Consider the following 16,165-nt stretch of genomic DNA (forward strand, 5'->3'; position numbering starts at 1 on the left):
AATATATTTGGGACTAGCTGTAAAGTATAAGAATAGGTATAAAACACGCAAGATTAAAATTACTAAAAGAACTTTATTTTTAAGATTCAGTGTTAGTGATCTGTTAGATTATGAGAGCAGTCCAGGGTAATGAGATTACTAGCTACCTTTGAAGGCCTACTCTATGGAGCACTGTCAGGAAATGCAGAAATGAAAAAGCCTCTAGTATGCCTTCATGGTCTAATAAAATCAACTGTCCTATCTTTTTTGTTGTCGTCACTGTTGTTTTTGAGACAGAGCCTCGCTCTGTTGCCCAGGCTGGAGTGCAGTGACGTGGAGTAGAGTTTGCTCACTGCAAACTCTGCCTCCCAGGTTCAAGTGATTCTTGTTGTTTAGCCTCCTGAGTAGCTGGGATTACAGGTGTTCACCATCAAGCCCAGCTGATTTTTTTTTTTTTTTTTTTTGAGACAGAATCTCGCTCTTGTTGCCCAGGCTGGATTGCAATGGTCTTGGCTCACTGCAACCTTTGCCTCCTGGGTTTAAGAGATTCTCCTGCCTCAGCCTCCAGAGTAGCTGAGATTACAGGCATCCGCCACCATGCCCAGCTAATTTTTGTATTTTTAGTAGAGATGGGGTTTCACCATGTTTGCCAGGCTGGTTTCAAACTTCTAACCTCAGGTGATCCGCCTGCTTTGGCCTCCTAAAGTGCCGGGATTACAGGCGTGAACCACCACGCCCAGCAATTTTTTTGTATTTTTAGTGGAGACAGGGTTTCGCTATGTGGGCCAGGCTGGACTCAATCTGCTGACCTCAAGTGATCCGCCCACTGCAGCCTCCCAAAGTGCTGGGATTACAGGCATGAGCCACCGCGCCCAGCCTCAATTCTTTAACTTTGCCGCAGTCCAAAGAGAGCATTTGTAAAGTCAAGTGTGTGAAAACCATAGTTGTCTAATGTGGGGTTTTAAAAGACCTGTCTTTTTAAGAGAAACAATGTGGGTTCACACTTAGGTCCTGGAAGATCTCAAACTGTTCCAGACCACAGGTATTCCGGTGCCTCACTGTAACTCCTGGGCTGTTCTCGGCTGCCTTTGTAGCGCTTCTGTTCTCGGTAGCTACGCAGGGCCAGCACCACGCTGGCGCCGTACATGATCACCAGAAGACAAGCAAAGGTGGCTGCTGCTCCATCAGTGCCTGCCAGCTGGCAGTTCATCCAGGTGAGACCCCTGCGGGCATAGAGCCTCTCTCTTGTTTTGCAAGTGTCGGTGCTATTGATCTGCAGAGCCACGTGGAGGTAAACACCAATGCCTGTGCAGTAGCCCACGGCCGCTAGGAGGCTGAAGGCGGCCTCCGTGAGGAGCCACTTCCCTGACAACATTGTTAGACTCTTGGCTCCTTGGAGTAAGACGCCCATGGTGAGGACCCCCAACCCCAGAGAAACAGCCACGCCACCATATATCAGGGGCGACCGGAGGATCGTGTACTGCTGGTCCAGCTGCCGAACCTGCTCTAGCTCAGTGCCCTCGAATGGTGAGTAGTAGTTGTTCCCAAAGCCACCGCCACTGGAAAAGCTGGCACTGAATCCGGCAAGGACAAAGTAGGAGGCCACGATGCATATGAGAACCATCCCATTCAAGACCACCTCCACTATCTGCACCACACCTAGGAGAAGAGAGATTCGGGCTTTAACACTGACATTACGCAGCCTGGCCAAGCCAGAGACATACCACAGGCCACCTGATTTTAAGGACGTGGTCAATTCAATGTCAACATTTTTTTTTTTTTTTTTTTGAGACAGGGTGTTACCCTGTCACCCAGGCTGGAGTGCAATGGTGTGATCTCGGCTCACTGCAACCTTCACCTCCTGGCTTCAAGTGATTCTCCTGCCTCAGCCCCCTGAGTAGCTGGAACTACAGGCACATGCCATCATGCCCGGCTAATTTTTGTATTTTTAGTAGAGACAGGGTTTCACCATGTTGGCCAGGCTGGTCTCGAACTCCTGACCTCAAGTGATCCGCCTGCCTTGGCCTTCCAAAGTCCTGGGATTATAGGCGTAAACCACCTCACCCAGCCTCAACGTCAGTACATTTAATTTGCTTTTCGTTTTTGTTTTGTTTTTAATCTATGTTTGAAAAATCGAAGTACCACTCTGAAAAAATTGGGGGCAGTTTCTTAAAAAATGAAGTTTCTTTAAAAACTTACCATGTGACCCTGCATTTATACTAAAGAAACAAAAACATGTCCACACAAAGACGTGGACATAAATATTCATTGTAGCTTATTTATAATAGCCAAATATTGGAAACAACCCCAATGCCCTTCAGTGGGTGACTGGTTACACAAACGGGTACACCCATACCATGGGCTACCCTACTCAGCGATAAAAAGGAATGAACTCCTAGGCTGGGTGCCGTGACTGACGCCTGTAATCCCAGCACTTTGGGAGGCTGAGGTGGGCAGATCACTTGAGGTCAGGATTTGGAGACCAGCCATGCCAACATGGTGAAACCCCATCTGTACTAAAAATACAAAAATTAGCCAGGTGTGGGAGCAGGTGCCTGTAGTTCCAGCTACTCCGGAGGCTGAGGCAGGAGAATTGCTTGAACCCAGGAGGCAGAGGTTTCAGTGAGCCGAGATCATGCTATTGCACTCCAGTCTGGGTGACAAAGTGAGACTCCATCTCAAAAAAAATAAAAAAATAAAAAAAATAAAGGAATGAACTCCTGATACATGCAACAACTTGAATGGATCTCAAGGGAATTGTGATGAGTGAAAGAGAACCAGTCTTGGCTGGGCGCAATGGCTCATGCCTGTAATCCCAGCACTTTGGGAGGCCAAGGCGGGTAGATTACCTGAGGTCAGGAGTTCATAACCAGCCTGGCCAACATGGTGAAACCCCATCTCTACTAAACATACAAAAATTAGCTGGGTGTGGTGGCAGGTGCCTGTAATCCCACCCACTCAGGAGGCTGAGGCAGGAGAATCACCTGAACCCGGGAGGCGGAGGTTGCGGTGAGCCAAGATCGTGCCATTGCACTCCAGCCTGGGACGACAAGAGCGAGACTCTGCTCAAAGTTACATACCGTGTGATTTTGTGTATGTAACAGTCTCAAAAGGACAAAATTATAAAGAAGCCCAGATTGGTGATCAACAGGGGATAGGAATGAGTAGGGATGGGGGAGGGAGGAAGAAGATGGGTGTGACTATGAAGAGTTAGCACAGGGATGGATGTCCAGGGTAAGGGAACAGTTCTGAATGTCGTCGTGATGCCGCTCACAGAAATCTGCACATGAGATAAAACTGCTTAGAACTAGGAACACATACAAATGTGTGCAGGTAAAAGGGGGAAATCTAAATGAGCTCTGTAGATTGCTACTTTCCTGGTCTTGATATTGTACTAGTTATGCAACATATTATCATTAGAGAAAAGTGGGTTAAGGGTACACAGGAGTACTCTGCACTGTACTTTTGTGACTTCTTGCAAATCTATATTTCCAAATTAAAAGTTTCTAAAAAATTGAAATGACATAAGGTATAAACTGAGAAATTTCACTCATATCCAGTCTCTTGTCTATTGCCAACCGCTTTCATTGGTTTCTAATATAATTGTCCAGTGTTCCTTTATGCAAATAAAAAGCATGTTTAAATCTGCATTTCATTCCCTTCCCTGCATTTTTGCACAAAAGTAAGTGTACCACGTACACTGTTCTGCATTTTGATTTTTTCATTTCCTATATCCTCCAGATGTTTTCCGATCAGTTCCTACATTTTGTTAAGTGGCTTCGACTTCGTTGTATGGATGGATTCATCTATTCAACGAGGACCTTACTGACAGATACTTGGACTGAAAGGAACCCACAAATGGCACGAGGCAGAGGAAGCCAACAGGCCAACAGACTAAAGATCCTCTTGTCCGAGGTGAGCTTTTATTTGTTACTGACAGAGACCCCAAACCCTTCTTAGGTGTCCTTCTGGGAGAGGGTCTCCTGCCATTCCCTTGGCGTTCAGGGATGAGCATGAAGAGAAAAGCAAATGAACCAAGAGCAGGACCACCAGGTTCAAGTCCCCACTTTTTACTGCCTTGTCATCTTGGCCAAGCCATTCAGTCCTTCTAAGCCTCAGACAATCTGACAAATGAAGCTAAGCCTGCCAATCTTCACCCACAGGGATGTGGGGAGGCTCAAATGAAAGCAACTGTGTGAGGGGAGGCTCAAATGAAAGCAACTGTGTGATACGTCGGTGTTGTGTGGGAAGTTAACAACAAAAAAAGCAAGTATGTGAAAATACTCTAAAAACAAAATATTATACAAATGGATGGTGACGCTACTCAGCAATGTTTCCAAAATGGAAGGGGATTGGTGAGAAACATAAGAAAGAATGGGATAAATGTAAGAAAAGTGTGGCTTCCCTGAAATCAGGACAACCCTTAACACACTAGGGGGTACCATGATGTTTATAATCACGGCAGTGAAAGACTCTAAAGTTACTTAGGCAACAGCTACTCAGCTTGCTAATCCTATCTCCTGCTGGGCCCACACGAATTCCTAGTGGTCCACAGGGACGTAGCAGTTGAGGGCTCTGATAGTTGAGAAGCTACATTCTTTAATTTAAAATTGAAAATAACATCAGACTAAAACTGTCCACTCATCACTCAGGCACGGTAAGCTACTGGTTTATATACACTCTCCCTACAGCAGAGCAAGTGACTTGACCCAGACATCATTCTAATTCTTGGGGGTTAGTGGACCCAACACCTTTCTCTCCCTTGGTTTTCCTTCTGCATGGACGTTAACATTTCACCCCCTGAAGGGAAAAGAAATACTCTACTAAAAATGTGGAAGAGTGGGACGTTTTCCTCTGGGATGGACTCGCAACCCAGGCAGCATCTATCTCTTAGGCTACAAGGGAATAAATCTAGATCTTGCCAACCACCCATTGACTGCGCCCATTGACAGGAATAATGGTCTTCTGCCATTATTTGTGTTGGGACTGTTGAAAGAATATGGCCAGGGAATATTATCCTAGGTTCCAGTCAGGGTTGGCCTGGCTTAGCTATCAATATCAAGCAGGCTCAAGTATTTCCAAGCATGCTGCTAGTGCAGAAAGACACATGGGGCAGGGGAAGGGGAAAAGGGTGGTGAGCAGAGCTAGCAGTAGTTTATGGTGGGATGGGACAAGTCTCCGGAAAGACAGCAGAGGGTTTGGTAGAGGGAAGCAGAGATCCTGAAACAACATGAGATCTTTGTTGTAAATAACGTCTTTCTGGGTCTGGCATGGTGGCTCACGCCTATAATCCCGGCACTTTGGGAGGCTGAGGTGGGTGGATCACTTGAGCCCAGGAGTTCGAGATGAGCCTGGGCAACATGGTGAAAGCCCATCTCTTCTAAAAATAAACAAATTAGCCAGGCACAGTGTCATGGGCCTGTAGTTCCAGCGACTCGGGAAGCTAAGGTGGGAGGATAGCTTAAGCCCAGGAGGCAAAGGTTGCAGTAAGCCGAGATCCTGCCACTGCACTCCAGCCTGGGTGACAGAGCCAGATCCTGTCTCAAAAATAAGAAATAAAAAAAAATAAAAAAAGGCTTTCTGGGTGAGGCTGTTTTTGTGGCTGATCATTTAATAATCTGCTTAACTATATACCTATACCTGCCTTTGAACTTTAAATGTGGTCCTAAAAAAAACTGAAGAGAGCAAATCAACTTTTTTACTTTTTATTTTTCTAAAATACATGTGCAGTCAAGCCATGCATAAATGAAAAGTCCCCTTCTCTTCAAAAGCAAAACTGTTAATACTTTCTGATGTTATTCTTGAAGAAATTTTCCAATCATATACAAGCATATATATATATTTCCTTTTCTAAACCCAAACGGAACTCACCTTTTAAATGTGACAAATGGTCTGTGTTTAAGAGAATATGATAAATGTATTGTAAAGAGGACATCAACTCCAAATTAAAATTCTTTGGATTTTTTATTGGATTCACATAAAGCAAAGAACTTATTCACTGGACTGAGAATAGATTGTAATGTTCCATAAGTCATAATTTAATGTGCAATAAGAACCCATGAAGTTGGCCAAAAGTAACACTCTTCTGTTGGGAAAGGTTTTACATTCTTTTATTCTGGATGGATCCTGAATTCTAGATGCTGGGTTTAATGCTTCACACAATGGCACATTTACAAGAGGTACAAAACACTTATTGAGCTTTCAGGGCCACTGTGGGGGGCTTGCAGAATAGCCTCTTTGCAACCCAGAGAATTAATCTGATTCCTGTTTCCTCAGCCCACGCCTACCTCCAACTTAAATTTTACATGAGTAGTTTCCCAAGAGTCCCCACCCCCTCCATTTGCAGAATTAAGGAAGTAGAAGGACTGGAGAGTTCAGTGTGGAAAAACGTGTGGGCTAATCTGCTTGAGACAGCTGTATTTAGAAAAATTCAGGCTGAAGTGTGGTCTCATGTCTATGTGGCTCTCCATGGACTTTTTTTTTTTCCTAGTATTTTGGCAATAAGGTCTTGGTCTGTTGCTCAGGCTAGAGTGTAGTGTCACAATCATAGTGCACTGCAAACTTGAACTCCTGAGTTCAAGCAATCCTCCTACCTCAGGCTCCGAAAGCTCTGGGATTACAGGTATGAGCCACTGTGCCTGGGAACTTTGAAGATGAGGTTCATCAAACTCTCTTGGTGACCTCCTTTTGCTGACTGAAGAGGTGCACTCTGTTGTAGCACGTGCCTTTTCCGTGTGGCTCTTGGGCTCCAGATTTTTGCTTTTTTTTTTTTTTTTTTTTTGAGACGGAGTCTCGCTCTGTCACCCAGGCTGGAGTGCAGTGGCGCGATCTCAGCTCATTGCAACCTCTGCCTCCCAGATTCAAGCGATTCTCCTGCCTCAGCCTCCCAAGTAGCTGGGATTACAGGCGCCCACCACCACGCTTCGCTAATTTGTTTTCTATTTTAGTAGAGACGGGGTCTCACCATGTTGGTCAAGCTGGTCTCGAACTCCTGACCTCAAGTGATCCACCCACCTCAACCTCCCAAAGTGCTGAGATTGCAGATGTGAGCCACTGAGGCCAGCCAATTTTTTGCTTTTTGAAAAATAATTTTGGTTGTTCCCTCACTCACAGAGGACTCCAGAAGCCAAGGTCTGTTGCATCCATGAACACCGCTCCACGTGACTGGAAGCTCCGCCCACCACACCAACGCTGGCTCGATGCTTTTCCAGCATTGGAAAGTTCCACAACGAGGGATTCTTGGGAAAGACAGTGGCTCAGACTAACTTCCACCACCACTTGCATCTGGCAGAGTGTTTTGGAAACCCTTAAAACTCAAACATTTCTGCTGGCTTCTCTTTTAGCTTCCTGACTTTTCGGTAACCCTTTATGGCCAGGACAGCCCCCAGGGCAAAGACCACAATGCCCAGGGCAGCAAAGATTCCAGCTCCTACATCTGCCCCGTGGAAACTGCATCCAAAACCACTGTAGCCTTTGCTTTGGTACAGCGCCTGCCTCTCTTTACACACAGGGGAGGCGTAGGCAGCAGAGAGGTAGTGGAAGTAGAAGTACAAGGCTGGGATGTACCCCCCTGAGATAAGCACGTCCAACAAGCCTTCAGTCACCAGCAACAGCGGACAATGCCACGGGACTCGCAGGACACCCAGAGCAATGAAGAGGCAGCAGAGGGCCATGAGGGCTCCACTGCAGGCCATTGCCGCAGTGACCGTGGGCAGCTTTAGCTGGTAGAACTGGACATCCAGCTGCTGGGCTTTCTCCCCATCAGCACCATCAAAGCCACTGTAAGCCCCTCCGAACTGGTAGTAGTAAATGCCCCCTAAGCTGGTGATGCCCGTGTAGCCCCCTGTGGAACTGTAAGACACAGAGCTGCAGGCCAGGATCAGCAAGTTCAGGAGAACCTCCAGCATTTGGCAGCAGGCTGCAAAAAAAGGGTGTTACCATTTTTGAGTGATGCTGTTTGGCACCAGGAGACTCTTCCACCTGAGGCCCACCTTCCGCACAGGGCTCAGACCCCTGTAGGCTTCTGCCCCTGAGGAAGGCCCGAGGCCAAAGCAGCATGATTAAAACTAGAGGGTAGCAGGGAACTGTGGTCTCCAGAAACGGTGCCAGAAATACTATGGACTCAGAGGGGTGACTCTCAAAAGAGCAAAGCAGTCTGCCCTGAGAGAGGGACAGGAGGATGGTGGGAGAGATCAGGCCAGTGAGCAGAAACAAAGCCATCCTGGATGGAAGGACAAGAACATGCCACCTCCCAGCACCAGAAAGATGAAACAAGGCCGGGCGTGGTGGCTCACGCCTATAATCCCAGCACATTGGGAAGCCAAGGTGGGAGGATTGCTTGAGCCCAGGAGTTTGAGACCAACCTGGGCAACATAGTGATACCCCATCTCTAATTAAAAAAAAAAAAAGACTGGGTGCGGTGGCTCACGCCTATAATCCCAGCACTTTGGGAGGCCAAGGCAGCTGGATCATTTGAGGTCAGGAGTTTGAGACCAGCCTGGCCAACATGGTGACACCCCATCTTTACTAAAAAATACAAACATTAGCCAGGCGTGGTGGTAAGCACCTGTAGTCCCAGCTACTTGGGAGGCTGAGGTAGGAGAATCGCTTGAACCTGGGAGGTAGAGGTTATAGTGAGCTGAGATCGTGCCACTGCATTCTAGCCTGGGCGATACTCTGTCTCAAAAAACAAAAACAAGCAACAACACAAAAAACTAAACAAGTTATCTCCTTTTTTTTTGAGACAAGGTCTCACTCTGTCGCCTAGGCTGGAGTACAGTGGCACGATCACGGCTCACTACAGCCTTGACCTCCTAGACTCAAGCAATCGTCCTGCCTCAGCCTCCCACATAGCTAGGACTACAAGTACATGCTGCTGGGCCTAATTTTTGTATTTTTCTGTGGCATAGGTCTTGGTGTGTTGCTTAGGCTGGTCTTGAATTCCTGGCTTCAGGTGATCCTCCTGCCTTGGCCTCCCAAAGTACTGGGATTACAGGTGTGAGCCACTGCGCTGGTCATTATCTCCTCTTTATATATGTTTGTGGTGAATACAATTTGTAAAGGGAAAGTTCTCCAAGTCTGAAGAAAATCACAGAGCTTAAAAAATACAATAATTCAGAAAAAAAGCATGGAAGTTACACATCAAAATGTTAACCGTGGTTCATGTATTAGAAATAAGAAAAATTGGCCAGGCGCAATGGCTCACACCTGTAATCCCAACACTTTGGGAGGCAGAGGCAGGCAGATCACCTGAGGTCAAGAGTTCGAGACCAGCCTGGACAACATGGTGAAACCGTGTCTCTACCAAAAATACAAAAATTAGCCAGGTATGGTGGTGCATGCCTGTCATCTCAGCTACTCAGGAGGCTGAGGTGGAAGAATCTCTTGAACCCAGGAGGCGGAGGTTGCAGTGAGCTGAGATTGCACCACTGTATTTCAGCCTGGGTGACAGAGTGAGACTCTGTCTCAAAAAAAAAGAAACAGAAAAAATTAAGTTAATTAAACCCTTAGTGCTTACTGAATTAAAAAAAAATTTTGTTTTACTGTTCTTAGACTTTAACTCATAAGTATGTCTTAATGTTTAATGCTGTTTTATTTAGTTCCCTAAAGAGTGTATCTGGGCTGTGATATTTTCCCAGAGCTGGATTTTTCCCGGGCCCTTGGCTTCTTTATCTTGGAAAAGGAAAACTGGCCGCTTTCCTTAAAATAAACCTTAGCGAAATATAACTTATATGCAACAAAACGATCCACATTAAGCATACAGCTTGATGAGTTTTGACAAATGTGTGTGCCACGTATCCATAATCAAGACACAGAACATTCTCATTAGCCCAGAAATTTCCCTAGTGATGCTTTGTAGTCAATCCCTCACTTTCCTTGTCAGCAAACCACTGATCTGCCCTCTCTCATTAGAATCTAGTTCTGCCTTTTCTAGAATATCATATAAATGGAATCATACAGTTATGTGCTTTTATGTGTGTGGCTTCTTTTGCTCAACAACATATAAGCTGGGTGCTTCTGAGCTGGAAATTGTACATGCTGCCAACACCGGCCTGTCAATATCCCCCTGATGTTTGATAACCAGATTTTATGCCTGGTTCCAGTTGGTCTATTCATGAAACCAAGCTACACATTGTGTCATTGAAATGATGATGCTCTCTCAAGTGTGATCTTTATACTGTATAATTTTCCCCCAGAATGCAAACAACATTATTGTTTTTTTTGGTTTTTTTTTTTTTTTTTTACACTCTCTCATCATTTTATGTATGAAAGTTATACAGCCAGGTGTGGTGGCTCATGCCTGTAATCCTAACAGTTTGGGAGGCCGAGGTGGGCGGATCATGAGGTCAGGAGTTCAACACCGGCCTGGCCAACATGGTGAAACCCTGTCTCTACTAAAAATACAACATTTAGCTGGGCATGGTGTCACGTGCTACCTCCTAGCTACTTGGGAGGCTGAGGCAGAAGAATTGCTTGAACCGGGACCTGGAAGGCAGAGGTTGCAGTGAGCTGAGATCATGCCACTGCACTCTAGCCTGGGCTACAGAGCTATACTCTGTCTCAAAAAAAAAAAAAAAGATAGTTATACTTACTTGTAACAACAAAAAAAGAAAATGTGGACTTAAGAAAACATGCAATGTAACAATTGCCTATAATAACAACCAATTAAAAAAAATCACTGTGAATATATTTTTTCCTGAACTTTATGCATATATTCATAATTTTTTTTGTTTGCTCTCAATAAGAACACAGTCCTCTGGATATCTTACTGTACTTCTCTGAAGCTCAGGAGTTGTTGACAGAATTACAGGCCATGAGGTTGTGCAATATCTGCAACTGGAGTAATGATCCTTGTACGTGCATCACCCAGAGCCCTTTCCTCAAAGTTCCTATAATCCTATAATCATATGCATCTTTGGAATCACCCTGAGATTACATTGTCAGGTATGAGCTCCATGAGTTCTCTCCCTTGGGCTGGAACGTTTTCTCCCTTAGTCATAGTAAACCTAGAAACATTTCTCACCAAATCATGTGACCTGTAAGCTCTCACCCAGACAAACCAGATTTTCTTCATTGCTGGCAAGGCCAAGACCGCTAGAATGGGGAACCTGGGGACGCCACATTTGGGGTGGATACATGATAGGATGAAAGTGTTTTTCAGACTGTGGGTCCTAAATAAGTATGGTTTTTTTTTGTTGTTGTTGTTGTTGTTTTTTTTTTTTTTGAGACGGAGTCTGGCTCTGTCGCCTGGGCTGGAGTGCAGTGGCCGGATCTCAGCTCACTGCAAGCTCCGCCTCCCGGATTTACGCCTTTCTCCTGCCTCAGCCTCCCGAGTAGCTGGGATTACAGGCGCCCGCCACCTCGCCTGGCTAGTTTTTTGTATTTTTTTTTTAGTAGAGACGGGGTTTCGCCGTGTTAGCCAGGATGGTCTCGATCTCCTGACCTCGTGATCCGCCCGTCTCGGCCTCCCAAAGTGCTGGGATTACAGGCTTGAGCCACCGCGCCCGGCCATAAGTATGGTTTTTAAAAAATGATTTTGTTTTTAATGAATGGGATAGAAAATATCAGAGTACTTGGTAGATAATAGGGTCCGTATGGTTTCACAACATTTTTGTTTGTGTGTGTGAACTCGGTCTTAATGTAAAAAAATATATATTTAACAACCTTGTGAATATGTGTGTGTATATATATACATATATATATATATTTTAATTTTTAAATTCATTTTTTTGAGATGGAGTCTCACTCTGTCACCCAGGCTGGAGTGCAGTGACATGATCTCTGCTCACTGCAACCTCCTCCTCCCAGGTTCAAGCAATTCTCCTCCTCACCACGTTAGCCAGGCTGGTCTTGAAGCCCTGACCTCAAGTGATCCACCCACCTTGACCTCCCAGAGTGTTGGGATTACAGGCGTAAGCCACTACACCGGCCTTTTTTCCTTTTTTTTTTCTTAAACTAGAGATGGGATATTGCTGTGTTGCCCAGGTTGGTCTCAAACTTGTGGGCTCAAGAGATCCTCCTTCCTGGGCCTTCCAAAGTGCTGGGATTACAGGCATAAGCCACCATGCCTGGCCTCAGTCAATAAAGTTAAAAAGCCACTGATCAAGTGTTGGGCGTCAGATCTTCAAGGAGAACAGGTGCTGCAACTTGGCTGCCCACGCCAGGTGATTTTCCCTCTCTGTTAATTCAGCCGCCTCGCCAGAAGATACCTCCTCTGACAGCTGGCAGCTCATAGCCAGTTCCACCTACAGGCCTCTGCACTTCCACCTGGAGTCTGAAAGCTGCAAACATGGCTGCTTGCCTCTGCAAACCCAGGGCACGTTTAAGGAGAAACACAGGAAATCTAGCAGCACTTTTGAGACGTTCTACTTTTTTTTTTTTTTTAAGAAAACAAGAACCTCACAAGTACAGAAATGAAAATGCTAGGAACCCACAAGGGAATGTGCTTAAATTTTTGCTTCACCAGCTCAGACCATTCCTTCCAGAACCACCAGTGACAGTAAATGATTGAACAGCCTGCAAAACAGCTCACCTCTCCCAGTGCACAAGTATTTGCATTTATGGCATTCCAGGAGTCCTTCTGCCTCTGACTGGTAATATTCCACCTCCTCTCGTCCAGGCCTGGGGGTCGAGGGCAGATATCTCCCCGAAGGGGGTTCACTATAACCAAAAAGCATACATGGCCATTAGGAAATCTCTCGTTCAATAATCTCTCATTCAATAGTGTTCAGGATTAGAACCCTTGACTCCTTGTGCTGGGCCCAAACATTAAAGACTATGCAGAACAGAAATAGAATTTGTCCCAGTATTTTAAACTCCAGAGAATTCTCTGGTTTAGCGGCCCCACAGGACATCCGAATACTTGGCCCAACTCTGCTAGCTAACCACGTGACAGATGCTGTGCTCTGCACCCCTGAGCACTACCTTTGATGGTTTGTCTGCCCCTGGGAGCTGTCTAACCAGGTAGCTGCGAGCTGCCTTCCTGTGAGTGTGAGTTCTCAGTTCAGCATGCACCAGGAGTCTTCAAAACCAGTTTGCATTCACATGACTCCGATGCCCATCACATTATTTCTTCCCCTGCCAACCCTAGCATTTTCTGTCCCTTCTCTGCTCGCTTTATGCAGCATATCCTAGGCTTTGTCTGAGATTCAACAGGGGGCTGCATTCTACTTGCTGGGCTCCCACAGTCTTTCTAGAACATCATGTCTCTCTTAGGTTTGAAATTTTAAAAACTTTTAGCATGCTCAGGAGGCCCCTGTTCATCTCACTACACTCACGACCTTGGGCTCACAGACCCAGCCATAATGAACTATCCTCTTCCCCTCAAAAGATGACCGCTTTCCCATGGCTCTGGGTTACTTCAGAAGCTATTCTGCTTGGGACACCTTTCCTCTTTCTCCCGAGTCTTGCTTTTTTTTCTTTTTCTTTTTTTTTGAGATGGAGTCTCACTCTGTCACCCAGGCTGAAGTGCAGTGTAGCAATCTCAGCTCACTACAACCTCCACCTTCCGAGTTCAAGCAGTCCTCCCACCTCTGCCTCCCGAGTAGCTGGGATTACAGGCATGTTCCACCGCGCTCGGCTAATTTTTTTGTATGTTTAGTAGAGATGGGATTTCGCAATGTTGGCCAGGCTGGTCTCGAACTCCTTACCTTCAATGATCCACCCGCCTCGGCCTCCCAAAGTGCTGGAATTACAGCCGTGAGCCACCACATCCGCCTGGCACACTGGTTTTTAAAGAAACCTAAAAATGCAGCTCTGGATTCTCCCAGGTCCTGCAGTTGCAGTGCAATGGGCTTTAGTCAGGGAAACAACAGCGGTTTCCCTGGGCGCAGCTTTGACTGTATCTGGGCGCACCCTTTGTCATGCTAGTTGGTTTTAGATAATGTAACATAAACTCAGGATAGGAGCTCTCTCGCTGTGTGGACATAGCAGGGAGAGAGACTGGGCTCAGCCGCCAGGTCCCCGGGAGAGGGGAGCCTGACTCCTCCCCCAGAGAAGAGGCCAGGTGTCAAAAACCAGAAAACCAGAAGCAGTCTCACCCCAACCTGTCTCCTGTTGGAGCCGGCAGTGGTGATGTCGCGTCTGCTCACGGTTCACCGCGGGGGGCACATTATCTGCGTATTCAATGGATGGAAAAAAACACCAGGTCCCCTCTTGTCTTCCCTTCCACCCCCACCTTCCCCTAGCTCAGAGTCTTCCAGTACACCCTGAACCTTTCTCCTTACAAGGGGCTTATGGGAATTCTGTGCGAGGCAGAATTCTGTGCAAAATTTTTTTATTAGGAGGGTGGGGTCTCAAGCAGCGTGGGATTCGAATGACGCTGCTTAGACCTCACTGGCAAAAGGGAAAACAAACCTGTACCCTTCAGTGGGGGAATTTTACGTAGACTTAGTTCTTTGGTTAAAAATGTAGCGTCTCCTGCCTTTTTTTTTTTTTTTTTTGAGACGGAGTCTCGCTTTGTCGCCCATGCTGTAGTGCAGTGGTAGGATCTTGGCTCACTGCAACATCCGCCTCCCGGGTTCACGCGATTATCCCGCCTCCGCCTCCCAAGTAGCTGGGACTACAGGCAGCCGCCACTACGCCCGGCTAAGTTTTTGTAGTTTTAGTAAAGACGGGGTTTCACCATGTTGGCCAGGCTGGTCTCGAACTCCTGGCCTCAGGTGATCCGCCCGCCTCGGCCTCCCAAAGTGTTGGGATTACAGGCGTGAGCCACCGCGCCGGCCCATCTGTTTTTGAAGGCCCATGTTCCTGGGAGGGGTAACATATTAAACTATTAACTCTTCATTGGACTTCCCAAGTGGGCGGCCCGGCCACAGGTAAGGGGACTTTGGAGTCGGGAAGGGCTGGCTCTGGAACACGGGACAAGGGTCTGAACCCCAAGGCGCAGTCCTGTGACCATGCGGGGCGGGGCGGGCCGGGGAGGAGCCTGGGGTGAACCCCACCCGCCTGGTCTCCTCCCACCCCTCCCTCTCCGGTCCCGGGCCTCTCTTTCTCTTCTCCAGGCCCTCCAGTCCGGCCACTGCTCACACGGGGGTGTTTTGCTTTGTTAATTGGGTTCAGGCCACAAGAAAGGGGAACCCTAAAGTTTTCCTTCCCTGCCAGGTCGCCTCCGAGAGCGCAGAAGGGAGAAACGGCATTTGTTCCTTTAAACGGGCTCCTAGAACGAGAACCGGGGGACGCCAGGGCCTCGTGGGCCGGCCTGGGCCGCAGGCGTCCCCGGCGCGGAGGTCGCAGCGCCCCGGCCCCTCTCACCTTTCGGGTCCTCGGTACCCGGGGCCCCCCTTCCTGTGCGTCTGCGGCGGCTCCGGGGCTTCCCAGGGCGCGGGCCCAGGAGGCGCGGCTGAGTCCCAGGTTGGTCCCCGGGCTCCGTCCCGCGTCCGGCTTTGGCGCGGCTTTTCCCAAACTCCGTGTTCACCTGCGCGAGGGCCCGCGTCCCTGTGTCTGTCCCTGCGGGGGCCTCGGTCCGGGTCTCTCTTCCTCTCCCTCTCCCGGTCCCGATCCCGGTTTCGGTCCCTCTCCTGGTCTCTCTCCCGGTCCCGGTCCCGGTCCCGGTCCCTTCGCCGGTTCCCGTCGCTGCTTTGCTCCCTGCGCGTGTCCCCGGGTCGGTCCCGCTGTCGATCGTGGGCGCGGTCTCGGTCCGGGTGGTGGCGCCGTCCCGGGTCCCGCTCTCTCGGCTGGGCCCGGGGCTCGCGAGCCCCCGACGGATCTTCCATGGCCCGGTTCCGTGTTCCCGCCCGGGAGCGACCCGAGGGCAACAACCAACAAGTTTCCTGGGCAGGTGGCCAAACCAGGGGGCGGGGCGGGCACTCACCTGTGCGCGTGCGCGCTAGTCCGGGAGCGCACCTGAGCACGGGCGCCGTCAGGGGGCGCCCTGAGCGCGGCTGGGGCCAGGGCAGGAGGGGTGCCTGTGTGCTGGGTGGGGGCTAGGGTGCTGCTGCTGGAAACTCGGGCGGGGCGACCCACAGCCGCGGCTTTCTGTCCCGAAGTAACCCCTTGGTGACCCCACAAGGTGGGCGGCCTAGGGGAGCCAACTGTGGCCACCTCCCCTGGCTCAACTTACACAATAACTTGGATTTACCTTCCCAGAACGTACCCATCCTCTCACTCACTCAGCCAGCCATCCATTCATTCACCTACCCACCCACTACCCGCTCATCCACTCACCCACCCATCCACCCACTCACCC

The 16,165-nt window shown here is 48.3% G+C and overlaps 1 protein-coding gene across 2 annotated transcripts; it reads right to left on the reverse strand.

Moving 5' to 3' along the window:
- Positions 1-15,744, reverse strand: MARVELD3 (MARVEL domain containing 3). Of its 2 annotated transcripts, none has more exons than XM_007993722.3 (3): positions 15,232-15,744; positions 12,512-12,639; positions 1-1,638 (listed from the first exon to the last, which is right to left on the reverse strand). In XM_007993722.3, exons 1-3 carry the CDS (start codon positions 15,690-15,692, stop codon positions 1,001-1,003), a joined length of 1,227 nt encoding a protein of 408 aa, XP_007991913.3. In that variant the 5' UTR covers positions 15,693-15,744; the 3' UTR covers positions 1-1,000. The 2 variants fall into 2 exon arrangements, with proteins under 2 accessions (XP_007991913.3, XP_007991911.3); XM_007993720.3 differs by lacking the exon at positions 1-1,638 and adding an exon at positions 6,425-7,897.
- Positions 15,745-16,165: the final 421 nt, after the last annotated feature.

The sequence above is a fragment of the Chlorocebus sabaeus genome, chromosome 5 (genome assembly GCF_047675955.1).
Source record: "Chlorocebus sabaeus isolate Y175 chromosome 5, mChlSab1.0.hap1, whole genome shotgun sequence".
NCBI classification, from domain to species: Eukaryota; Metazoa; Chordata; class Mammalia; order Primates; family Cercopithecidae; genus Chlorocebus; species Chlorocebus sabaeus.

Coding starts and splice junctions, on each gene's coding strand:
- MARVELD3 (XM_007993722.3), bottom strand. CDS start 15,692: ATGGAAGATCCGTCGGGGGCTCGCGAGCCCCGGGCCCAGCCGAGAGAG. Junction 12,640..15,231: donor GGGTACCGAGGACCCGAAAG/GTGAGAGGGGCC, acceptor TTTTGGTTATAG/TGAACCCCCTTCGGGGAGAT. Junction 1,639..12,511: donor ATACTTGTGCACTGGGAGAG/GTGAGCTGTTTT, acceptor CTCTTCTCCTAG/GTGTGGTGCAGATAGTGGAG.